Consider the following 26,939-nt stretch of genomic DNA (forward strand, 5'->3'; position numbering starts at 1 on the left):
CTTTAAAAACGTCACCCATTGCTTCAAGCCACACCCACCAAACGAAAGCAAACGTACCTCAGTCTGTTCAAGAACGTACAATAATGTTTTTGGGAAATGTGTCGTTCAGTACAAACCGATTCGCAACGTAGCAAACGTACAAGGGAATTGAACACACCTCAGGACGGGACTCTACACAGACCGGTGCACCATAGCCAATCAGAGATACAGTTGGCCTATACGCAAATAAGCCATTTTCCACACGGGTCTGCCATCATTCACATCGAACTGGATTTTCGTATTTACCTGAAGTAGCTAAAGCGCATTTTAAGACTATTAGGAACCATTTCTCAAAAGCCACATGAATGGATTTCTGCAAAAATACCACAGGAGACCGCTTACGTTTGGGAAATATACAGTCTTATTGATCAAACAACCATGAACAGGTAGGCTTTCTCTCCCTTAGACAGTTTCCTATGATCAACAACTGTTAGCCAGAGCGAGATGCGTTAAAATCTAACGAAGGAACAGTAGATAAACCCTCAAACTTCTTTAACTTGTAGTTGACCGTCATAATTACACTGATAAATGATGGGGAATAGTAGCCTGCTCGCCATTCAGCAGCTTGCCTGCCAAAGCATGTTTGTCCCAACCAATGGCGTTTAATAAACCCTGGGTTGCTGATACTATGTATTGGCCATTGAGAGGCTTTGAAGCCACTGGTCGGCCATATTGGCACTCCCTAGTCCTCCATATGGATTTTTTTATTTATTTAACTAGGCAAGTCGGTTAAGAACAAATTCTTATTTACAATGACAGCCTACCAAAGGCAAAAGGCCTCCTGCAGGGAAGGGGGCCTGGAATTAAAAATAAATACAATATAAATATAGGACAAAACACACATCACAACAAGAGAGACAACACAACACAACATAAATAGAGACCTAAGACAACAACATAGCATGGCAGCAACACATGACAACATAGCATGGTAGCAGCATAAAACATGGTACAAACATTATTGGGCACAGACAACAGCGCAACGGGCAAGAAGGTAGAGACAACAATACATCACACAAAGCAGCCACAACTGTCAGTAAGAGTGTCCGTGATTGAGTCTTTGAATAAGAAGATTGAGATAAAACTGTCCAGTTTGACTTTTTGTTGCAGCTCGTTCCAGTCGCTAGCTGCAGAGAACTGAAAAGAGGAGAGACCCAGGGATGTGTGTGCTTTGGGTACCTTTAACAGAATGTGACTGGCAGAACGGGTGTTGTATGTGGAAGATGAGGGCTGCAGTAGATATCTGATATAGGGGGTAGTGAGGCCTAAGAGGGTTTTCTAAATAAGCATCAACCAGTGGGTCTTAAGACAGGTATACAGAGATGACCAGTTTACAGAGGAGTATAGAGTGCAGTGATGTGTCCTATAAGGAGCATTGGTGGCAAATCTGATGGCCGAATGGTAAAGAACATCTAGCCGCTCGAGAGCACCCTTACCTGCCGATCTATAAATTATGTCTCCGTAGTCTAGCATGGGTAGGATGGTCATCTGAATCAGGGTTAGTTTGGAAGCTTAGGTGAAAGAGGAGTGATTACAATAGAGGAAACCAAGTCTAGATATAACTTTAGCCTGCAGCTTTGATATGTGCTGAGAGAAGGACAGTGTACTTTCTAGCTATACTCCCAAGTACTTGTATGAGGTGACTACCTCAAGCTCTCAACCCTCAGAGGTAGTAATCACACCTGTGGGAAGAGGGGCATTCTTTTTACCAAACCACATGACCTTTGTTTTGGAGTTGTTCAGAACAAGGTTAAGGGAGGGATGAATAGAATTCTACAGTATTTCAACAACAAATTACTTAAAACATTTTTATTTAACTAAGTCAGTTAAGAACAAATTCTCAATTAAATGTTTCAAGGACAAAATTACATGTATTTAAGTATTGTCTGGTTGTAGTGGGGACAGTAACCTTAGAACTCTCAACAAAAAAAACTTTAAGGAAAATGGTTTTATATTAAAAAAATATATATGTTTAGATCACAATATCATTTCAAAGTATGCATTAAGGTGTCTGTAATACAATAAACGTGTCAAACTAATGTAGAGATTAATAAATGCATTTCTATAGTTTCTAAAATATTGGAGCAGTTCCAAGATGGCTGCGCGGTGGATTCAATACAGCGCCCCCTGTCAATCATCCAGGGTAATCCAACCATCGTTTTGACAACTGAATGGGAACTTTCTGCCTGCCCTCCCATTTGATTGATGATGCCAAATACATTTGATTGACAACAAAGAGAGATGCCAACTGTGGATAACAGTCGTTCAAGTTCAGCATAGCTAGCTAGCAAAGTGATTAACAGTTCTTGCTAGCTAACCAAATGACACCTGCATCTCTAGCTGTAGCCACCAAAAAAATTACATGGTAGGAAAAAGTCAGCCACTCACTGACTCATCCAATGACATGATATCCTCCCAGCAGCTAGCTAGCTAACATTAGGCACTGTGATTTTAGCTTGCTAAATAAATAGCTACTGTACATAAACAGACAAGCTAGCCTATTAGCCACGCTATGACTGACTTGTGGTCATTGCCCTTTTATAGTTTGATTGTGTTGACATTCCCAGCCTTAGTTACATTTGTGTTTGTTGTCCAAAATATTGAGTCAAGGAAACTGATACAGTGCATCCTGAAGGGCTGGAGGCAGCAAACAATGTACCAGGGCAGCTGTGATTTACAACATGATAGCAATATTGGTTGGACTACCAAGAAATGTATTGGTGAATTAGCTATATTAATCATGCATTGAACTGCATCCAACTATTCTGCCAACAATGCTTTACTTGACATCATTAAATTTTTTTGTCAAATAGAAGCTATTATTAAAACCTCTTTATAAAGTTGGTTTTGTAGCATAAACTGAGAATTTGATATTTGTGACTGATATGATTATCTGTCTGTTTCATATCTGCAAAGTAGCTAAAACGCTGTCAGTTCCACTTTAATTAGGTCATCAAAGAGTGGATCTTCGTCAGGTTCAGAGATGAAAGCAACCGCCAGAACAACTGGTCTTGTCTCCTCTCAAACTCACTACACATGTAGACACGTTTCTACCAGATGACAATGGCACGGACTGCATGAGACGGTCTCCGTTTGTGTTCTGTCTGCAGGCCTATCTGTCTATTCACATTGCTGTCTGTGTATTTTCTCATGTCAAGATTTGGCTGAGTATAAGCAGAAATATTCCTTTAAGTAGCTATACAAAGAAAACACCAAGACTTAAAACCTCAAATTAGAGACTGTAGAATATGAATGACCAGTCAGACTCACACACGTGATTGTATTGACTAGATGTCTGTATTAATGCTAGCTCAGAGCTAAACTCTGCCAATGTGAACAGACTCAGATATTTGGTGAAAATAAATGGAAAACAGTAGCTTACAGAGTGAATAATTAAATTCTAATTTCAGTAGTTCTGTGAGCTTATCGTTTGTGTGTTGGTCTATAGTGTATTAGGTATAGCAGAGCTGGAGGGTATCAGTCCACAGAAGCCGTTGTGAGAAAGACCTTACACCAAGGCTTATGTGTAAGTGCATTGGAAATTCATTAGTTGGCGGTCACGCCTTCTCATAGGATTGGAATGTCAGAGGGGTTTTGTGAGAAGAGTCAGCCGGTCTGATGAGGTTCATCAGTCTCTGTAGCACATTACTGCCTCCTACTGGACATGAGTCAAACAGGACCCATCACTAGTCCACACATGGCCAGCACCTGAACAAGTTGCAGTTTGCCTTTCAAATACTCCTACACAAATTATTTGAAAAATCAAAATGAATATCCAATCTGATCCTGTTGTTTTGTTTCTGTTCTCAGAGGGCATACAAGGGGTACGTGCTGGAGTGCCTGGCAAGGTTCAGCGTGGTCAAGATGCCCTATGTCATCTTGCCCAAGGAGGTACCGAGTGGATCTAAAAAGGTAGCTGTATATCCAGTGCACTCATGTCAACAAACTTCTCTATTTTATATTGTATTGTTAGTCTTGCATTACCATACAGTCAGTGGTTAAATTGGGATTTGGGAGGTGGGGTTTCTAGTTTGGGGGCGTGCCCGGGAGGATTTAATACAGTAGCCTAAACAATCTATACTGACAAAAGCACATCACAGCATACTACAGGTCGTGGAGGGACCTTGTGAGGGGGATATTATTTTCGTGCACAGAATGTGATGAGCTGAACAATTTAATATATAGACAACCCTATAGTAAAATAGTTTAACTTTGCTGTTGCTTACTTGTGTTGGTAAAAAAAATAATCATTAGATAATTCGAAATTCGCATAACCAAAGTTACAGGGTCTCAGCTCTGCCTGGATCTCATTTGGATCATAGGTGTTGGGTCTCGGACTCGGTGGGATCCGGCCTAAGTTAACCCCTGTATATAGTATGCCCATGTTTCGTTCAGCACTCAGCTGTTGGGAAAATGCAGGAAGCCTGGAATCGAGGCTATTATACAGTGCCTTCGGAAAGTATTCAGACCCCTTGACTTTTCCCACATTTTGTTACGTTACAGCCTTATTCTAAAATTGATTTAAATCGTTTTTTTCCTCATCAATCTACACACCACCCTATAATGACAAAGCAAAAACGTTTTATTATTATACAATAAAATACTTATTTACATACTGTAAGTACTCAGACCCTTTACTCAGTACTTTGTTGAAGCACCTTTGGCAGTGATTACAGACTTGATTTTTCTTGGGTATGACGCTACAAGCTTGTCACACCTGTATTTTAGGAGTTTATCCCATTCTTCTCTACAGATCCTATCAAGCTGTGTCAGGTTGGATGGGGAGCGTCGATGCACAGCTATTTTCAGGTCTCTCCAGAGATGTTAGATCGGGTTCAAGTCCGCGCTCTGTCTGGGCCGCTCATGGACATTCAGAAACTTGTCAAGAAGCCACTTCTGCGTTGTCTTAGCTGTGTGCTTAGGGTCATTGTCCTGTTTGAAGGTGAACTTTCGCCCCAGTCTGAGGTCCTGAGCGCTCTGGAGCAGGTTTTCATCATGGATCTCTCTGTACTTTGCTCCGTTCATCTTTCCCTCGATCCTGACTAGTCTCCCAGTCCATGTCGCTGAAAAACATCCCCACAACATGATGCTGTCACCACCATGCTTCACTGTAGGAATGGTGCCAGGTTTCCTCCAGACGTGACGCTTGGCGTTCAGGCCAAAGAGTTCAATCTTGGTTTCATCAGACCAGAGAATCTTGTTTCTCATGGTCTGAGAGTCTTTAGGTGCCTTTTGGCAAACTCCAAGCGGGCTGTCATGTGCCTTTTATTGAAGACTGGCTTCCGTCTGGCCACTCTACGATAAAGGCGAGTGGAGTGCTGCAGAGATGGTTGTAGTTCTGGAAGGTTCTCCCATCTCCACAGAATAACTCTAGAGCTCTGTCAGAGTGACCATCGGGTTCTTGGTCACCTCCCTGACCAAGGCTCTTCTCCTCCGATTGCTCAGTTTGGCCGGGCGGCCAGCTCTAGGAAGAGTTGGTGGTTCCAAACTTCTTCCATTTTTAAGAATGATGGAGGCCACTGTTTTCTTGGGGACTTTCAATGCTGAAGAAATCTTTTCGTACCCTTCCCCAGATCTGTGCCTTGACACAATCCTGTCTCGGAGCTCTACGGACAATTCCTTCGACCTCATGGCTTGGTTTTTGCTCAACTGTGTGCCTTTCCAAATCATGTCCAATCAAATTGATTTACCACAGGTGGACTCCAATCAAATTGTAGAAACATCTCAAGGATGATCAATGGAAACAGAAGGCACCTTAGCTCAATTTTGAGTCTCATAGTCTGAATACTTATGTAAATAAGGTATTTCTGTTTGACATGTAATAAATTAGCAAAAATGTATAACCTGTTTTTGCTTTGTCATTATGGGCTATTGTGTGTAGATTGATGAGGATTTTTTATTTATTTAATCCTGTAACGTAGAAAAATGTGGAAAAAGTCAATGGGTCTGAATACATTCTGAAGTCACTGTAAGTGGAGGTCATGACTAAATGTGTTCCTCCTCTTCAGGTGGTGACCCCGTTGGTGTGGAACAAACAAGACAGCCAATACTCTGTGCCCTTGTGGATCATCATACTGGCCATACTGGCTGGGCTTCTGCTGCTGGCACTGCTCATCTACGTCCTGTACAAAGTGAGTAGTCAGGATAGCGGTGATGTTAATGTCCGGCAGAGTGGGCAATTCCCATCTCTTAACTTCCCATATTTTCCTTTCAAACTTTATTTTTAGAATGTGAAATGTCAGAATAATAGTAGAGAGAATCATTTATTTCAGCTTTTATTTCTTTCATCACATTCCCAGTGGGTCAGAAGTTTACATGCCCTCAATTAGTATTTGATAGCATTGCCTTTAAATTGTTTAACTTGGGTCAAATGTTTCAGGTAGCCTTCCACAAGCTTCCCACAATAAGTTGGGTGAATTTTGACCCATTCCTCCTGACAGAGCTGAGTCAGGTTTGTAGGCCTCCTTGCTCGCACACGCTTTTTCAGTTCTGCCAACACATTTTCTATAGGATTGAGGTCAGGGATTTGTGATGGTCACTCTAATACCTTGACTTTTAACCTCTATGGGCTAGGTGGGACGCTTGCGTCCCACCTACTCAACAGCCAGTTGAATCCTGTGGCGCGTTATTCAAATACCTTAGATATGCTATTACTTCAATTTAAAAAAAATATGACTATTTTACACCATTTTAAAGATAAGACTCTTGTTAATCTAACCACACTGTCCGATTTCAAAAAGGCTTTACAACGAAAGCAAAACATTAGATTATGTCAGCAGAGTACCCAGCCAGAAATAATCAGACACCCATTTTTCAAGCTAGCATATAATGTCACATAAACCCAAACCACAGCTAAATGTAGCACTAACCTTTGATGATCTTCATCAGATGACAACCCTAGGACATTATGTTATACAATACATGCATGTTTTGTTCAATCAAGTTCATATTTATATCAAAAACCAGCTTTTTACATTAGCATGTGACTAGCATGTGACTAGCATTCCCACCGAACACTGCCGGTGAATTTACTAAATTACTCACGATAAACGTTCACAAAAAGCATAACAATTATTTTAAGAATTATAGATACAGAACTCCTCTATGCACTCGATATGTCCGATTTTAAAATAGCTTTTCGGTGAAAGCACATTTTGCAATATTCTCAGTAGATAGCCCGGCATCACAGGGCTAGCTATTTAGACACCCAGCAAGTTTAGCACTCATCAAAGTCAGATTTACTATAAGAAAAATGTTATTACCTTTGTTGTCTTCGTCAGAATGCACTCCCAGGACTTCTACTTCAATAACAAATGTTGGTTTGGTCCAAAATAATCCATCGTTATATCCAAACAGCGGCATTTTGTTTGTGCGTTCAAGACACTATCCTAAAGGGTAAATAAGGGTGGCGAGCATGGCGCAATTCGTGACAAAAAAATTCTAAATATTCCATTACCGTACTTCGAAGCATGTCAACCGCTGTTTAAAATAAATTTTTATGCCATTTTTCTCATAAAAAAGCGATAATATTCCGACCGGGAATCTGCATTTAGGTAAACAGACAAAGGAAAAGAAAGCATTCGGTCGAAGCGGGCACGCGCCTAAGCCCATAGTACTCTGAGTGGCCACTTGCCAAAAGCGATAAAGTGTTTCAGCCACAGCATGCCTCGATATCGTTCAGCTTTTTCCCGGGCTCTGAGACCCTATGGAAGCCGTAGGAAGTGTCACGTTATTGCACAGATCCTGAGTCTTCAATAAAAAGAGCCAAGATGAAACACTACTTCTCAGACAGGCCACTTCCTGCTTGAAATCTTCTCAGGTTTTGGCCTGCCATATGAGTTCTGTTATACTCACAGACACCATTCAAACAGTTTTAGAAACTTTAGGGTGTTTCCTATCCAAAGCCAATAATTATATGCATATTCTAGTTACTGGGCAGGAGTAGTAACCAGATTAAATCAGGTACGTTTTTTATCCAGCCGTGTCAATACTGCCCCCTAGCCCTAACAGGTTATGCCATTTTGCCACAACTTTGGAAGTATGCTTTGGGTCATTGTCCATTTGGAAGACCCATTTGCAACCAAGCTTTAACTTCCTGATGGATGTCTTGAGATGTTGCTTCAATATAGCCACATAATTTTCCATCCTCATGATGCCATATATTTTGTGAGGTGCACCAGTCCCTCCTGCAGCAAAGCGCCCCCACAACATGATGCTGCCACCCCCGTGCTTCACGGTTGGGATGGTGTTCTTCGGCTTGCAAGCCTCCCCCTTTTTCCTCCAAACATAACGATGGTCATTATGGCCAAACAATTCTATTTTTGTTTCATCAGACCAGAGGACATTTCTCCAAATAGTATGATCTTTGTCCCCATGTGCAGTTGCAAACTGTAGTCTGGCTTTTTTATGGCAGTTTTGGAGCAGTGGCTTCTTCCTTGCTGAGCGGCCTTTCAGGTTATGTCGATATAGGCCTTATTTTACTGTGGATATAGATACTTTTGTACCTGTTTCCTCCAACATCTTCACAAAGTCCTTTGCTGCTGTTCTGGGATTGATTTGCACTTTTCGCCCCAAAGTACGTTCATCTCTAAGAGACAGAACGCGTCTCCTTCTTGAGCGGTATGACGGCTGCGTGGTCCCATGGTGTTTATACTTGCGTACTATTGTTTGTACAGATGAACGTGGTACCTTCAGGCATTTGGAAATTGCTCCCAAGGATGAACCAGACTTGTGGAGGTCTCCAATTTTATTTCTGAGGTCTTGGCTGATTTCTTTTGATTTCCACATGATGTCAAGTAAAGAGGCACTGCGTTTGAAGGTAGGCCTTGAAATACATCCACAGGTACACCTCCAATTGACTCAAATTATGTCAATTATCCAATCAGAAGCTTCTAAAGCCATGACATCATTTTCTGGAATTTTCCAAGCTGTTTAAAGGCACAGTCAACATAGTGTATGTAAACTTCTCACCCACTGGAATTGTGATACAGTGAATTATAAGTGAAATAATCTGTCTGTAAACGATTGTTGGCAAAATTACTTGTGTCATGCACAAAGTAGATGTCCTAACCGACTTGCCGAAACTATAGTTTATTAACAACAAATTTGTGGAGTGGTTGAAAAATGAGATTTAATGACTTCAACCTAAGTGTATGTAAACTTCCAACTTCAACTGTACGTCTGGCTGGAGAGACATATGAAGATTTTAGATGTTGAAATATGATATATTTAGTTCTAACTTTTATAACGTCGTCTTTCTTCCTCCCAGCTTGGCTTCTTCAAAAGGTCGCTACCCTACGGCACGGCTATGGAGAAGGCCCAACTCAAGCCCCAGGCTGCATCTGAGGCCTAAACACCACATAGAAAGGATTAAAACAAACTATTTTGTTGTCAAAGAACCAAAGAAACCTAGAAACCCACATGATTGCAATGGAGAAATGTGGTTAATTTAAACGTCCAGAGAGGATTAGACTGCAGTTGACGAGGGAGGAGGAGGAGGAGGAGGAGGAGGAGGAAAGACCACTGGAACTCCACTGTACTGCACTAGAGGAAGAAATACCCAAAGAACTCCAAACCAAATGAATGTTTTTAATTTAATATATGTTTATGTTTGTTGTCGTCGGGTTGGGGTTGATCACCAAGCTGAACTTCAGTGTCACAGTCAGACAAACTGGCTTTAGACTTACTGATCCTATTTGAGTTGAAGTCCAAGACTAGTGACTACAGAAGAAGAGGAGCAGCCTATGGAAGCCCTTGATTCGATCAAGGAAGATGCTTGGTTTCTCCCTGCACATCTTTTAAAACAGCTTTGTATTCCCTTGTGGATCCTTGTGAAAGATAATTGTTTTACTCTTTTTCAACTGCCTCCATTTTGGTGCTAAAAAAGTGTGATCACTGCTTTAAAAAGGTATATGATGGTGTTGAGGGGGACAGAATGCATCTCCCTTCCTTTTTGTAGCTATTAAAGAAATCTGATCTTATACTTTCCCAACCGAAGTCAGAAACATGCTTTCTGTTCAGGGCACCAGAGGAGCATGTTCACCAGAGGAGCATGTTCACCAGAGGAGCACAGACAGAGGATGTCTGTCTCGGGTCTCCATAATCTACACCTGAGCTGTTTACCTATCCACATTTCTACCAAACATGTTTTTACAGCCGGTCTTTTGTTTAATGTAAGTTCAGTTTGGCTCCTGTAATGTTCGGCACGTACAAACTCCTGTACTGCCAAAATAGCTTCTTCAGCTTCAGAGTGGTGGACATACAGTGCTTGGTCCAGTTGTTTTGCACTCAAAGGAAATCTACTGATGTCTAACAAGATGCCATAAACAGACAGGATACTGACGGACTGATCTTCCTTTGGGTTTGACTTGACCATTACTGATCACTTTGTTGATCCTGTATGTTTGTGTTCGTTGTGACAGATCAAAGCATTGCCTCAAAGTTGACTGGGACTTGACTGGATCCATCCACCATGGGCCTGTGAGATAGATCCCACTGAGAGCTTGAAACACTGTGGTGCCAGTACTCTGTCTGGTGACTTGTAAACAAGTTTGTCCAGACTTTGCTTGTCAGTATGGAGGCAGTATGGAAATTGGGTTGAAGCAAAGACCATCCAGGTGTATCCACAGCCTTGGTGTGTAATGATGTCTTGAAGTCAGTACATTACTATGTTGCCAACAGAGATCAGGGAAGCTGTAGTACATACAATCTGAGTGGGTTGCTTGCAGGTCAGGGCTCACTCCGGTGAGTGTCAGGGAAACGGCCAAATATCCAGTCCCTACACATTTCACCTTGATCTTGTAGTGTGCTAGGAGCATCTTTGCTCTGGTTTGTTTTTATTATTTGATGTCCTTATGATAACAAAAACTGACTGAGTACCAGAAGCTCTCCCACCACGATGCTGCAGCTTCACCCATGGACTGAATATGTGGGGCTCATTTATTCGTCATGTAAATAGGTTTTGTGTGTGTGTCGGACTGCCTGTGTCTTCATGTGTTGATGTTCCTGTCTGTTTTTTTTGTGTGAATCAAAGAGATCTTTCCCATTGCTAAGTCCTCTCCTTTCTCTCTTGTATCACTAGGGAACGGTAGACTTGTCCAGCAGTAATGCTGATCATCGCATCACTTCAATCTGTACTCAGGATGGGTTGAGACTGCCTGATTAGAGTTTAGGACAGCTAGGACCAGAGTAGCTATTCATTTAGGGCCTGATTCAGACTTGAGATAAGTTGACTTAACATGGACTTAAGTAAAAAAAAAAAAAAATAAGTGACTTAAGTCCATGTTAAGTCAACTTATGTCAAGTCTGAATCAGGCCCTTAATGCAATAGAGAGACTGCAATGAAAATGTGCATGCATGCATACACAGTAAAATCAGTTTGCCTCTTGTAAAGGGATAGCAACTGGGCATTGGGAGAACTTTTTTTTTGTACGTGCAATATTATTATTCACTCTGGTTGATTTTGGTTTTAGTTTTTCCAGTAGTTTTTGAATTTTCTTTCATTTTGTTCCGGAGGGGGTTGTGTTAAACCAGGTGTATCTAACATCTAATGATGTCTAATGATGAGTCTGTGTTAAAAACCATACCAAGTCTGCTCCCTATGGTCAGATGGGGTATTGTCAAAAACAATTGGTCTGTTTTTTTCCCCTCCTAGATTATTCCACTGCACGTATTCACCACTTTTACATTTTTGCTCCACTGCTATAACTAGCCAATGTTTAGTATCACTATTTCAGATATCAGTGGTAAAAAATACATCCTTCAAACGTCCTGAGTTGAACTCGAGTGGGTATGTACGATAATGTATGTTCAGTTCAATTGTATCACCTATCCAAACGCAGCCATAATGCAACACATCTGTTTTCACTATTTCTTTTGAATGCCCCTTAGCTCATATTGGTGATTTAATCCACAAGCCTTATCAACACTCATGGTGCAAAGACTGCTAACGCCACTCAGTGGATTCATTTAACATGTATCATATTATTTTTAACAGTATTTGTATGATATTGTTTTGAAAAGTATATGTCTGATCGTAGTGTCCAGACTGAAAATGTCAACCTAGTATTATTTATATTGAAAGAGGATGTTTTAAACAGAATCCTCAGTGGTTACAGTAGAAGACTACACTGGGTTTATCCTTGTTTTCTCAATGCTTTCTAGGCCCCATTTTAAAAATCTCCTTTTTACAAAGTTGTAAATATTTCTGACAAGAATATTTTTTAGATCCAATTGAAAAAAACAACATTTGTGAAATTTACTCTCCCCATATTGGGGAGACTTTCTGGGAATATTATTTAGTCTTTTAGTGATCATTTGTGTCTTATTATACGGTTTGCATTTCAATTAAAAAAAATGACATGCTTTGATTGAATACACACACTTCTGAAAATAATTTATTTAAAAAAATAAACTTGCCCATGGCATGAAATGTTTTACACATTTGTTTATGCGGTATGGCAAAAACTGATTGCTCAACAATTTATTGTTCGTTATAGTTGTATTACAAAGTGGAGAAAAATACCAAAACAAACAAACACCATAACTAGGAGCTATAGCATAGAACTATTGTATGTGCTTTTATGGCACTTACTTGTAAAACCATAAGCTTATCTTACAAATAGTATACTATACAAATGATCGTATAAATAACAGATAATGCCAAATGTATATACTTCTTCCTCAGGTTGCAGCGCCGCACAGTCCTATCAGTAACAGTGGTCGGTGAGGACAAACAACTTATCTGGTAAGACGCTAGAGGTCACTAAATACTGCCAGTCAGATCCCTCCTCAGGTCCTTGTCCTATTGATTAGTAGTCCAACGAGCTTCTTCTCTTCAATGCTCTCTGTGTGATACTGAACATCCCAGAAACATCCCCACAGTCCTCCATTCCTGACACCAGACATGTACATGAGTCTATAGAAGATCTTGCATGTGGATTAGTATGACCATGGAGGTGTGTATTCCCCTGCCAACCTCTGATTCACAGGCTGTAATAAAACAGTCCTTATACACTGGTTTGGTTCAGCGCTCCATTGCTCTGGACAGTTGTGTCAGTTTGTGCTGGTTGTCGATCACTTCAAAGTTCTGAACATAGTGGCGGATGTTGCTAGCATTCCTGAGAGGGAGGGATTGCTCGGAATCTGGACAAGAGACAGAGGAAGATATGTGTTAAAAAAAATAAAATGGAAGCGCTACATTTACTTAATATCATTTGAAGGTCTCAGAATGGAAAATTAGTGTTGATTTTTGTAGATAAGGCATAGCTTACATGTGGACACCCGAATGGAAGGCGCCTCCAGAAACATTCTGTCTGTAAGTCCCTTCTGAGGTGATGAAGGCACTGTAGGACAAAGAACCATAGAGAGTGAATACCCTGGCACAACATTGCCCTTCTTATCCCGTCCTTTTCTACAATTTTGTTATTTTCTTTTCTTACCGTAAGGCGTGCTTCTGCACCCTCGAACTATCTTCACCGTCTTAGCAATCAAGCGCTGCAACGGTGAAACAAGGTAGCTTATATAGCCAATAGTTTACAGACACAAAGAGAAGACAACTTAGGTAAGGGCTGAGGGATGGTAATCTCCAGCACATCTACAGGATGTGAAAGTATAATAGTTAGGCTAGACAACTCACCATTTTCTCAAAATTGACCAGTTTGTCCGTGTAGTTCTTGTTTCCCTCATGGATGAATGTCATGTCTAGAGGTAGGTACAGTTGATGAACGGAACAACGTACTGGTTCAGTATAAGTTCATGTAGAATTAACTCAGGTATTGAATGTTACGTCTGTCACAAGAGGCTAAGAAAGCATTATTACCTTTGAGTAGCAGGGGCATGAAGGGGATGTAGGGAGGACTGAGCTTTGCCACAGCCAGTCTGTACGCTCTGTGGTTACGTGATGGATCCTGACACATTAACAGAAATAAAAACAATTTGCCATTAGTTATAGATTAATATAATTTTATTGGTCAATTGCACACAAGGTCCAACCAAAATTAGCTTTTAACCCAACTCCTCCTTAAGACACACGTGCATTTTTTGGGGGGAGAGGTGCGGGGGGCTGCCACACTGGTTGCTGGCTTGCCTCGCTAACCGCTAGGCTACCTGCCGCCCCTACTTATATGCAAGTTGAGATTTATTGGGATAAATCTTGTCCCGGAGGCAGACCTGAGCGATTTCCACTAGATGGGCCAGCTGAAAAGTCAAAATTGGCTATACACAGAGTATACAAAATATTAAGAACACCTGCTCTTTCCATGACAGACTGATCAGGTGAAAGCTTTGATCCCTTATTGATGTCACTTGTTAAATCCACTTCAATTAGTGTAGATGAACGGAAGGAGACAGGTTAAAGAAGGATTTTTTTTGCCTTGAGACAATTGAGACATGGATTGTGTATGTGTACCATTGAGGGTGAATGGGCAAGACAAAATATTTAAGTGCCTACGAATGGGGTATGGTAGTAGGTGCACTGGTTTGTGTCAAGAACTACAACGCTGCTGGGTTTTTCACACTCAACAGTTTCTTGTGTATATTAAAAATGGTCAACCACCCAAAGGACATCCAGACAACTTTGGGAAGCATTGGAGTTAACATGGGCCAGTATCAATGTTCCCTCTAAGCTGCGCGCCACTCCCCCGGGACTGCCGCGCAGAAGAAATATCAGCCCGTGCAGAGAAGCACGAGATTTAACTTTACTCAACTTTATATAGTTTTCCACGTAAGTTAACACTATCAACGTTTCCCTTCACTGGGAATTGTGATCGAATCAACGCAATATTAGAAACCCTTTCAATGTAACATACCGAAACAAAATGAACTATGCAAGAATTAGTATGCAAAACTAACTATGCAAGCGGTTTTGTTGTAGGCAGAACGCATCGGAGTAAGATTCTATTGTATTGACAGGCACGATTCAGGCCCGTACTCGACACAGACCGGTGCGTCATAACCAATCAGAGCTGCCTGTAGGCCTATATGCAAATAGACCATTGCCGTATATGGATCTGTGCCATTCACTTTGAACTGGACTGTTTTTACAGCATTAGCGGTTGTAAATAGATGCACTTGTTTTGAGATCAAAGCGAGAGATACATGTAGTGACGTTGTACATTTTGTTCATATCCTTTGCTTGTTAGTGAGTTATCAGCCCAGTTATAGATCATTTGTAGTCAGCAAATGTGCTCTTTGCTTTTTTTTGTCCCAATTTAAGGTTAGGATTAGGCATAAGTTTAGCAGTGTGGTCAGGGTTAGGTTTAAAATCAGATTTTTGGACTTTGTGGCTGTGCCAGATAGTGACTACTCTGCAGAGCTGCCTCCAGTACATGAGTCATCCCAATAAATGCCAACCTGCTAATTATATAGGAAATATATCTATTGAAAACATGTTTACATATTACAATAGGAGGAAAACATGATTCATACACACAATGGAAATGAAGTGGAGGGATTGTCAAGTGACCTGTGATGTCACCGGTCATTATCAATGACATTTAATGGAACACTGTTATATAGCTAGCTTGTAAGTGCGCGCACATTAACTCACTCACCATTAACCTCTCGTATGCACAATAGACCCTTTTCGTCTTACTCGGCACTCTCTGTCAACAACAACAACAACTGTTACAACGTCTCCTCTGATTTACATTTCACATCTGTTATAAGCAAATCAATTGTTATAAGCGATAATCAAAATGTAGGTCATTGTCCCCAGCAGACTTCACCTCCCAGGTCTTGTAAAGTCTCTGTACAGCACTGTTACTCAGACCAAACATCACCGCAAAGAACGAGTTTAGGTTCTTCTGCTCCTTCAATCTGAAACAGGAAACACAGTCAGTAACAGCTGTGGGCAGACTAAACATATGCATTACCTAAGTGATTATTTTATCACTTACTGGCAAAATATCTGATCTGATTGGTCAAAAGACCAATTAATAGCAAAAGATCAGAATGGGGCTGCCTGTGTAAATGCAGCCTTGGTGCATCAGTGACCACAGACAGAGTGCCATCTTTTAGCAATATTTTATAAATCCGTTTAACTGGATATGAAAACCTGATTTCTGCTGGTATGTTACATTTTTTGTATATAGTCTGTTATTGTACAAAATTATACTGAGTATACCAAACATTAGGAACACTTCCTAGTATTAAGTTGCGCACCCCCTACAGGAACGCTGGCCCATGTTAACTACAATGCTTCCCACAGTTGTGTCAAGTTGGCTGGGTGTCCTTTGGGTGGTGGACCACTCTTGATACACACAGGAAACTGTTGAGTGTGAAAAACCCAACAGTGTTGCAGTTCTTGACACAAACCGGTGCACCTTGCACCTACTAACACACCCTTTTCAAAGGCACTTAAATCTTTTGTCTTTCCCATTCACCCTCTGAATGACACACATACACACTTCATGTCTCAACTGTCTCAAGGATTAAAAATCGTTCTTTAACCTGTCTCCTCCCCTTCATCTACACTAATTGATGTGGATTTAACTAGTGACATCAATAAGGGATCAAAGCTTTCACCTGGATTCAGCTGATCAGTCTATTATAGAAAGACTAGGTGTTCTTAATATTTTGTATACTCAGTGTAGTATACTGTTCTATGTGGATAGTTACCCCTAAGATAACCTAATAATTAATCTACACTTTACAAGGTAAACTGTGTTTTAATTTGCCACTCACACGACGGCTATCTTGATGAACTTCTTGAGCAGCATGGCTCTCTTGACCAGGTCAGTACACAGACACACCTCCGTCACCACCCAGTACTGCACCTCGTTGAAGCGACGCACGAAACGCTCCAGGTTAGCTGTGGTGGCGCCCGGGAATTTATGTCGCCCAAATATATAGTACACTAATTCCACCTGATGGGAGAGAGATATTTATTTACCATCCACATGTACTGTAGCAGACTAATCGACAGCTACTTATATGGACCCGAATACTGTATATGAAGCAAACATCCAATGGACTAAGGGCGATTCAATCCGTAGCGCTGAAGCGCTGCAGTACAGCGCGATAGAAATGTAAACTCAAGACTGCATTCACGGTAAACGCTGCATAGGTTGGCCCAATCGGAAATTACCTTCACATTTAAATAGTGCTATAGTGCTGAACTTCAGCAATACAGATTGAATCAAGCCCTAAACCTTCAATTTTGCATAACATTTGAACCTGACTTGAACTTGATTTCCTTGGCAAATAGCCCACTGGGCACAGACGTCAATTAAGCATCTATTCCATGTTGGGTCAACGTAATTTTATTGAAATGATGTGCAAACAACGTAGATTCAACCAGTGTGTGCCCAGTGGGAAGCGTATTGACCTCAATGGGAAAACCTGGTTAAATCAATGTTACATAAAGAGGCATGTGTGTCAGATGAAACACGTGGCTGATACATCAGTTGAGGTGATGGTCTGATGGCTGATATGATGCTGCAGTAGCAGTTATCAGACTGAAGATGTCAGAGAAAGGATAACTTATAGACATGCCTGAGTGACAGACAGACAGACAGACAGCGAATCCTTTAGCCCCGTTTATACCTGGTGCTAACATGCGTCCTGTGTCCTGTAAAATGTCCACATTCTGATTGTTGTCACTTTTTCAGACAGGTGTAGATGATTAAAAGACACATTGGGAACAGACTGTGATTCGATTTTACAAGTGTAAATGGACAAGATCAATACAAGATCAGGACGAAGGATAGATGTGAGCTGTCTCCATGCTAACACCTGAGTAACCTTGCCTCGTTGCACTAGCTACCTACCAGAGTGCATACACAGAGATAGATGTCATGCACTTAAAGACCTAACATGCCCTTATCCAGGGAAACATAGCATACTGTTGATACTCAGTATTTAAAGCTGGGTATATAATGAATCCACACAAACACCCATTGCAAACATATGCAACAGTTTCTCCACTTTTAACTTTTGTCCTGCTGGTCCCAAATCCATAACTTCCACTTCACAATATTGGCACAGCTCTGACATGGCTTCACCTCGTTTCCTTCCTTACCTCGTGCATGGCGGTGAACAGTTCCCAGTCATAGTTGGTGAGCTGGCTGGCGATGTCCTTGGGACACATCTGCTCGCAAGTGTCCATGGTGCTCTGATCAGGACCCTGCTGCTTCTTCAGGGGCGTCTGTGAAGGTGCCAGAGAACAACCATCCAAAATAATGCCATGACATCATGATACTGGACCTTAGGGGGGCATTCACACAAAACTCTACAGTATGCTATGATGACTGTCTGGGTGTGTTGTTGTCTGATTCACCATGTAGTGTAGTTATAGATATAGATAACTTGTAGCTACAGTATGTTAATCTATGCACACATAGATGCTATAGATGCAATATCTAGACCAGGTATACCCAAACTGGGGTATGCGCAATGCTGTACGCCAAAAAACAACAACAATTTCTTCACATTTTCAAACAGTTCATTTATATTATCCAACAGGGCTACACATTTCAGTGAGGTTTTTTTCTCGCCTGAGTAACGTTAGCCTCGTTTCACTGCCAAAAATAAAATAAAACCATCTAGTGTTCAGCGAAATAACAACACAATTTCAAATACAGGTAGTCTAGTCAAATAATTAACATCCCAACACATTAACCGTTAACATTACTCTCTCGCAGGAATTCCACTAACGGTCCGTATGTAGCCAAATGTAGCTGCTGCTCATTCTGTTTGCTTGAAAATTGATAAATGGTTAAAAATAAGTAAGACCCGCGTCCATAGAGACTCATACCAGCTCATACCAGCTAGTACTACACCTGCACCTGTCGACGACACAAGTTGTTCTGCTTCCACGAGCACATCCAATGCTAGCATCAGTAATTCTACATTTGTTGTTAGCCCAGCTAGCATGGACACTGACAGTTGTGAATCTGATGCAGCCGAAGAGCTACTGCCCCCTTACCGGGGAAAGCACCAAGCTACTGCCCCCTTACCGGGGAAAGCACCAAACAACAGAAAGGGACATTGAACCATCGAAGAGGCGCAAATATGATGAGAACTACATTGATTTGGGGTTCACTTATATTGGGAGTAGTGCCTTTCCTCAGCCACATTGTGTTATATGTACAAAAGTACTATCTCACAACTCGATGAAACCTTCACTCTTGCACAGACATTTAGAAACAAAACATTTTGAAAAGCAAGACACAGGAGTTTTTTGAGCGAAAATTAAGACGACTTTCGAGTAGTAAGACATGTATAAAAGCAACAGATACATAATAAGAAGGGGCTAGAAGCGTCTTATATGGTGAGCTACCGAGTGGCTAGGACAGGCAAGCCCCATGCTATTGTGGAGGACTTAATTCTTCCTGCTGCCGCAGATATGGCTGGGACAATGTTGGGGGAAAAGGCCAAAAAAACTATACAGACGATACCTTCATCAAACAACACTGTTTCACGACGCAACAGTGACACAGCAGGAGATGTTTTGAAACAATTACTGCTTCGCATACAAGCCAGTGAATTCTGTGCATTACAGCTGGATGAGTCAACCGACATGGCGGGCCTGGTAAAGCTGGTATATATCTGTTACGTTTATGGGGGGTCAATTAAGGAAGACATCCTCTTCTGCAAACCACTGCAAACCAGGACAACAGGAGAGGATATTTTTAAAGTACAGGACAGCTTTGTGACATCAAATGGACTTTCGTGGTGAAGATGTGTTGGTATACACTACCGTTCAAAAGTTTGGGGTCACTTAGAAATGTCCTTGTTTTTGAAAGAAAAGCAATTTTTTGTCCATTAAAATAACATCAAATTGATCAGAAATACAGTGTAGACATTGTTAATGCTGTAAATGACTATTGTAGCTGTAAACGGCAGATGTTTAATGGAATATCTACATAGGCGTACAGATGCCCGTTATCAGCAACCATCACTCCTGTGTTCCAATGGCACATTGTGTTAGCTAATCCAAGTTTATCATTTTAAAAGGCTAATTGATCATTAAAAACCAATTTTGCAATTATGTTACCACAACTGATAACTGTTCTGATTAAAGAAGCAATAAAACTGGCCTTCTTTAGACTAGTTGAGTATCTGGAGCATCAGCATTTGTGGGTTGGATTACAGGCTCAAAATGGCCAGAAACAAAGACCTTTCTTCTGAAACTCGTCAGTCTATTCTTGTTCTGAGAAATGAAGGCTATTCCATGCGAGAAATTGCCAAGAAACTGAAGATCTCGTACAACGCTGTGTACTACTCCCTTCACAGAACAGCGCAAACTGTCTCTAACCAGAATGGAATGGGCTGCGCTCAGAGTATCCTACCCTTGGCAAATCGCGCTGTTAAGACACTGATGCCCTTTGCAACCACGTACCTATGTGAGAGTGGATTCTCGGCCCTCACTAGCATGAAAACTAAATACAGGCACAGACTGTGTGTATAAAATGATTTAAGACCGAGACTCTCTCCAATAGTTATTCACAATTTTCGATGAACAAATATAGTCATATGTAAGATGGCTAAATAAAGAGCAAAATTATTATTTGTGCCCTGGTCCTATAAGAGTTCTTTGTCACTTCCCATGAGCCGGGTTGTGACAACACACTCTTATGTTTTAATAAATGAATTGTATAGTGTGTGTGTGGCAGGCTTACAATGATGTCAAAAAAACATTTGAGAGTGCGCTGACCGTGGTGCTAGAGGGGGTACGCAGCTGGAGGTTGAATGTTTGAAGGGGTCCGGGACTATAAAAAGTTTGGGAACCACTGATCTAGACTATAGTCAAACCATTTAATCTTGGAGTTACACTGTTGTATAGTATTGGCTACGTTATCTTATATTGATAAGCAGTGGTGAGCTACTGATCTCTGACTGGGCGGCAGGTAGCCTAGTGGTTAGAGCGTTGGACTAGTAACCGAAAGGTTGCAAGATTGAATCCCCGAGCTGACAAGGTAAAAATCTGTTGTTCTGCCCCTGAACAAGGCAGTTAACCCACTGTTCCTAGGCCGTCATTGAAAATAAGAATTTGTTCTTAACTGACTTGCCTAGTTAAATAAAGGTACATCTTTTTTTTTACAGCAGACAAATGGATAAGTAGGTGATGAGGGGAGGTTAAGACTCACCAGTTGTTCCACCTGGCTGGCAGAGCAGAGGAACAGTCTCTCATTCAACCCCAGAGAGGTGTAGACTGCTGTGGTATCCAGCTTCAGCTGAGTCCTGTCTGATACAGCAAACACAAACCATTTAACACAGCTCACAGACACACCCCAACGTATCAACACTCACTGAGCGCTACACATTCTTTCAATAAAACATACCTTAATATCACATTTACATATTACAAAAACTTGAACATGTACATACACTACCGTTCAAAAGTTTGGGGTCACTTAGAAATGTCCTTGTTTTTGAAAGAAAAGCAATTTTTTTGTCCATTAAAATAACATCAAATTGATCAGAAATACAGTGTAGACATTGTTAATGTTGTAAATGACTATTGTTGCTGGAAACGGCAGATTTTTTATGGAATATCTACATAGGCATACAGAGGCCCATTATCAGCAACCATCACTCCTGTGTTCCAATAGCACATTGTGTTAGCTAATCCAAGTTTATCATTTTAAAAGGCTAATTGATCATTTGAAAACCCCTTTTGCAATTATGTTAGCACAGCTGAAAAATGTTGTTCTTATTAAAGAAGCAATAAAACTGGCCTTCTTTAGACTAGTTGAGTATCTAGAGCATCAGCATTTGTGGGTTCAATTACAGGCTCAAAATGGCCAGAAACAGTGATCTTTCTTCTGAAACTCGTCAGTCTATCCTTGTTCTGAGAAATGAAGACTATTCCATGTGAGAAATTGCCAAGAAACTGAAGATCTCGTACAACACTGTGTACTACTCCCTTCACAGAACAGCACAAACTGTCTCTAACCAGAATGGAAAGAGGAGTGGGAGGCCCTGGTACACAACTGAGCAAGAGGACAAGTACATTAGAGTGTCTAGTTTGAGAAACAGATCGAACCCACAAATGCTGATGCTCCAGATAATCAACTAGTCTAAAGAAGGCCAGTTTTTTTGCCGGACAACAGTTTCCAGCTGTGTTAACATAATTGCAAAAGGGTTTTCAAATGATCAATTAGTCTTTTAAAATGATAAACTTGTACAACATTAACAAAGTATACACTGTATTTCTGATCAATTTGATGTTATTTTAATGGACAAAAAAATGTGCTTTTCTTTCAAAAACAAGGACATTTCTAAGTGACCCCAAAATGTTGAACGGTAGTGTATATAAAATCGTAACGTTATGAATAGTGTTGTACCAAGTCTATTAACTGATAGGGAACTAAAATCTAATTTATGCTCGATCTGAAAATGTGGTTGGAGGCTTCGTATGGAGGGTGTGACACAATAGCAAAGCCTCCGGAGGCATGCAGAGGCCAAATCAAGCTCCGTACTGCATCGCTGTGCGCCTCGCTAATTTTGTAACGATACAGAGGGCTCCGTATAGTTCCACATTGGCATGATTGGTTGACAGTAGGTGAGGGTGGGAGGTCCTGTATAAACACAACATCCTTCACAACAGCTCTGTGCTGCTCCGCGAAGAGCAAGAAGTATGAATGCCCTGACTTCTGCAGAGGCCGTATCACCGTAAATGCTGCACGGCCAATACAGATGTTGGATTGACCATGCAGCGCCTTTATTGCATATCCTGTACAGTTGTATCTTAGAAAAGGGATTCAAATTGCTTCCAGATGACATGAAGAGCCACCCACCTCCCATGGAATTCATTTTGACCAGGACGTGGTCTCCTCCTGGGTTTATCAGCGATGACATCACTTCCTGAACAGAGCTGTTCACCGGCAGCATCAGAGTGACTGATGTATGGTCTGGCCGAAATATCTCATACAATACTAGGAAACACAGAGACATGGGAGAAGACATTTTGGCATTAAAATAAAGTATAGAAACAATAATTAATACCGACCAATCTGTAAGTGCCTTTCATGGTTACAGTGGGGCATGGTTACAATGGTTAACCAATAGCAATAAACAGTAAAACATTTAGCCTTTTGTGTCATTATAGAAAAGGTATAGTTCAAGACATTACCATACTATTCAAGACGTAGTTATTATCATGCTATGGTTGACATTACTCGTAGTAGTCTCACTGACCTTTGTCCTGTGATCTGATTGGCAGGCACTTCCCTACTGGCTCCTCACAACTAGAGAACCAGTCAAACTGATGGTGACAAACAACACACAGAATACATCAGCCACAAGTGTGGCTTTTAATTTTTCTATGTTTTTTATGCTTTTATATCTTTTAGCTCAGAGAGGCATTATATGCTGTCTACTTTTCCAGAATTTCTGAGGACTTGCATTGTTCTGTTATCTCACAATCTGCCTAAGTAAATGGGGCATGTAATGTGGTAATAACCAGAGGAGCAGAAGTACACTACAAGACCAGACGTACAGTTGAAGTCAGGTGTTTACATACACCTTAGCCAAATACATTTAAGCTCCGTTTTTCACAATTCCTAGTAAAAATTACCTGTCTTAGGTCAGTTAGGATCACCACTTTATTTTAAGAATGTGAAATGTCAGAATAATAGTCGAGAGAGTGATTTACTTCAGCTTTTATTTCTTTCATCACATTCCCAGTGGGTCAGAAGTTTACATACACTCAATTAGTATTTGGTAGCATTGCCTTTAAATTGCTTAACTTGGGTCAAACGTTTGGAGTAGCCTTCTACAAGCTTCCCACAATAAGTTGGGTGAATTTTGGCCCATTCTTCCTGACAGAGCTGGTGTAACTGAGTCAGGTTTGTAGGATCCTTGCTGGCACACGCTTTTTCAGTTCTGCCCACACATTTTCTATGGGATTGAGGTCAGGGCTTTGTGATGGCCACTCCAATACCTTGACTTTGTTGTCCTTAAGCCATTTTGCCACAACTTTGGAAGTATGCTTGGGATCATTGTCCATTTGGAAGACCCATTTACGACCAAGCTTTAACTTCCTGACTGATGTCTTGAGATGTTGCTTCAATATATACACATAATTTTCCTTTCCTCATGATGCCATCTATTTTGTGAAGTGCACCAATACCTCCTGCAGCAAAGCACCCCCACAACATGATGCTGCCACCCCCGTGCTTCACGGCTGGGATGGTGTTCTTTGGCTTGCAAGCCTCCCCTTTTTCCTCCAAACAAAACGATGGTCATTATGGCCAAACAGTTCTATCAGACCAGAGGACATTTCTCCAAAAAGTACCATCTTTGTCCCCATGTGCAGTTGCAAACCGTAGTCTGGCGTTTTTGTGGCAGTTTTAGAGCAGTGGCTTCTTCCTTGCTGAGCGGCCTTTCATGTTATGTCAATATAGGACTCGTTTTACTGTGGATATAGATACTTTTGTACCTGTTTCCTCCAGCATCTTCACAAAGTCCTTTGCTGTTGTTCTGGGATTGATTTGCACTTTTCGCCCCAAAGTACGTTCATCTCTAGGAGACAGAACGCGTCTCCTTCCTGAGCGGTATGATGGCTGCGTGGTCCCATGGTGTTTATACTTGCGTACTATTGTTTGTACAGATGAACGTGGTACCTTCAGGCGTTTGGAAATTGCTCCCAAGGATGAACCAGACTTGTGGAGGTCTACAATTTTTTTTCTGAGGTCTTGGCTGATTTCTTTTGATTCCCCCATGATGTCAAGCAAAGAGGCACTGAGTTTGAAGGTAGGTCTTGAAATACATCCACGGGTACACCTCCAATTGATTCAAATGATGTCAATTAGCCTATCAGAAGCTTCTAAAGCATGACATCATTTTCTGGAATTTTCCAAGCTGTTTAAAGGCACTGTAAATTTAGTGTATGTAAACTTCTGACCCACTGGAATTGTGATACTGTGAATTGTAAGTGAAATAACCTGTCTTTAAACAATTGTTGGAAAAATTACTTGTGTCATGCACAAAGTGGATGTCTTAACCGACTTGCCAAAACTATAGTTTGTTAACAAGAAATGTGTGGAGTGGTTGAAACGAGTTTTAATGACTCCAACATAAGTGTATGTAAACTTCCAACTTCAACTGTATGTGGACACTTGCTCGTCGAACATCTCATTCCAAAATCATGGGAATTAATATGGAGTTGGTCCCCCCTTTCCTGTTATATCAGCCTCCACTCTTCTGGGAAGGCTTTCCACTAGATGTTGGAACTTTGCTGCGGGGACTTGCTTCCATTCAGCCACAAGAGCATTAGCGAGGTCGGGCACTGATGTTGGGCGATTAGGCCTGGCTCACAGTCGGAGTTCCAATTCATGCCAAAAGTTTTTGATGGGCTTGAGGTCAGGGCTCTGTGCAGGCCAGTCAAGTTCTCACACACCAATCTCGACAAACCATTTCTGTATGGACATTGCTTTGTTCACGGGAGCATTGTCATGCTGAAACAGGAAAGGGCCTTCCCCAAACTTTTGCCACAAAAATTTGCACAGAATCGTCTAGAATGTCATTGTACGCTGTAGCCTTAAGATTTCCCTTCACTGGAACTAAGGGGCCTAGCCCAAAGCATGAAAAACAGCCCCAGACCATTATTCCTCCTACACCAAATTTTACAGTGTGCACTATGCATTGGGGCAGGTAGCGTTTTCCTGGCATCCACCAAACCCAGATTCGTCTGTCGAACGTTTCCACTGTTCCAGAGTCCAATGGTGGTGAGCTTTACACTACTCCAGCTGACGCTTGGCATTACGCATGGTGATTTTAGGTTTGTGTGCGGCTACTTGGCCATGGAAACCAATTTCATGAAGCTCCTTGTGCAGTTCTTGTGCTGACGTTGCTTCCAGAGGCAGTTTGGAACCCGGTAGTGAGTGTTGCAACCGAGGACAGGCGATTTTTAAGCGCTACGTGCTTCAGCACTCGGCTGTCCCGTTCTTTGAGCTTGTGTGGCCTACCACTTCGCAGCTGAGCCATTGTTGCACCTAGAAGTTTCCACTTCACAATAACAGCATTTACAGTTGACCGGGGCAGCTCAAGCAGGGCACAAATTTGACAAACTTACTTTTTGGAAAGGTGGCATCCTATGATGGTGCCACATTGAAAGTCACTGAGCTCTTTAGTAAGGCCATTCTACTGGCAATGTTTGTCTATGGAGATTGCATTGCTGTGTGCTCGATTTTAAACACCTGTCAGCAATGGGTGTGGTTGAAATAGCCAAATCCACTAATTTGAAGGGGTGTCCACATACTTTTGTATATATAGTGTATGTGTGCGTGTGATCTTTATTGAGCATGTACTCTCGTGGACAGTCTACTAAAACATAACTTCAGAATTTGACCAAATTACGCAGGATTTTAGTTCTGGGTTAACCAAGATTATTCATTATAAGCATATTATTATTATAAAGTAACTTACTCTTGCCAGTGCCCCAAAACCATTTTCCAGCCTGGAAAGATATTGAAAAATACAAAAATGCAAAATTATTTGCATTAGAATCTACATGCTAGAAATACTCCCATCATCCTGGTTACAATACTTCATAATGTTAACAATGTGGCTGCTTCAGCTTCTGTCAATTGAACACTAGTCCGTCTCTTCATCAGGACGAGCTAGATGCCTTGTTTTGGTAGACAGATAAAAAAATACACTGCCATAAATGTTGGGTATGTGAGCCTCTCAAAATGTGAGTACAGTACATAGAAATAGATATAACTTAAGTTACACATTACTGAAGTCACACCATTAATATCCAATCCAACCAATGACATATAACAGGTATCTTGACCTTTGACCTCATTCATTCACCTGGTCGATATTCTATATGACAGACTGACTGGGTGATGTGTTCATACTCACACTCTGGTTCTCCTCCTGTCTCTGAGCTGCTCTCTCAGCATACTGGACAGACGGGAGTCATCTGACACCTCTTTCCTCAGCGTCTG

The 26,939-nt window shown here is 41.2% G+C and overlaps 2 protein-coding genes across 5 annotated transcripts in view; one reads left to right on the plus strand and one right to left on the minus strand.

Annotated features, from left to right (window-relative positions):
• The window catches only part of LOC106572511 (integrin alpha-5), a 78,818-nt gene extending 66,406 nt beyond the window's left edge, over nt 1–12,412 (plus strand). The window contains exons 28-30 of the mRNA XM_014146741.2: nt 3,850–3,951; nt 6,048–6,170; nt 9,308–12,412. Of these exons, the coding sequence (XP_014002216.1) occupies nt 3,850–3,951; nt 6,048–6,170; nt 9,308–9,391 (309 nt within the window). The 3' untranslated portion in view covers nt 9,392–12,412. The remainder of the gene's footprint in view (nt 1–3,849; nt 3,952–6,047; nt 6,171–9,307) is intronic.
• A 4-nt stretch (nt 12,413–12,416) lies between these two features.
• The window catches only part of LOC106572513 (rap guanine nucleotide exchange factor 3), a 45,650-nt gene continuing 31,127 nt past the window's right edge, over nt 12,417–26,939 (minus strand). For 3 of the 4 annotated variants that reach the window (XM_014146742.2, XM_045696252.1, XM_014146743.2), the window contains 14 exons: nt 26,854–26,936; nt 26,413–26,443; nt 23,182–23,248; nt 22,782–22,919; nt 21,129–21,226; nt 18,059–18,184; nt 16,723–16,904; nt 15,765–15,855; nt 15,591–15,641; nt 13,859–13,946; nt 13,676–13,740; nt 13,479–13,533; nt 13,311–13,382; nt 12,417–13,182 (listed from right to left, as the gene is read on the minus strand). In XM_014146742.2, coding sequence (XP_014002217.1) covers nt 13,064–13,182; nt 13,311–13,382; nt 13,479–13,533; nt 13,676–13,740; nt 13,859–13,946; nt 15,591–15,641; nt 15,765–15,855; nt 16,723–16,904; nt 18,059–18,184; nt 21,129–21,226; nt 22,782–22,919; nt 23,182–23,248; nt 26,413–26,443; nt 26,854–26,936 — 1,266 coding nt within the window. In that variant the 3' untranslated portion in view covers nt 12,417–13,063. Of the gene's footprint in view, nt 13,183–13,310; nt 13,383–13,478; nt 13,556–13,675; nt 13,741–13,858; nt 13,947–15,590; nt 15,642–15,764; nt 15,856–16,722; nt 16,905–18,058; nt 18,185–21,128; nt 21,227–22,781; nt 22,920–23,181; nt 23,249–26,412; nt 26,444–26,853; nt 26,937–26,939 lie in introns of all 4 variants that reach the window. The other variant, XR_001321139.2, reaches the window with a different exon arrangement.

Source organism: Salmo salar, chromosome ssa15 (genome assembly GCF_905237065.1).
Source record: "Salmo salar chromosome ssa15, Ssal_v3.1, whole genome shotgun sequence".
Classification (NCBI taxonomy): domain Eukaryota; kingdom Metazoa; phylum Chordata; class Actinopteri; order Salmoniformes; family Salmonidae; genus Salmo; species Salmo salar.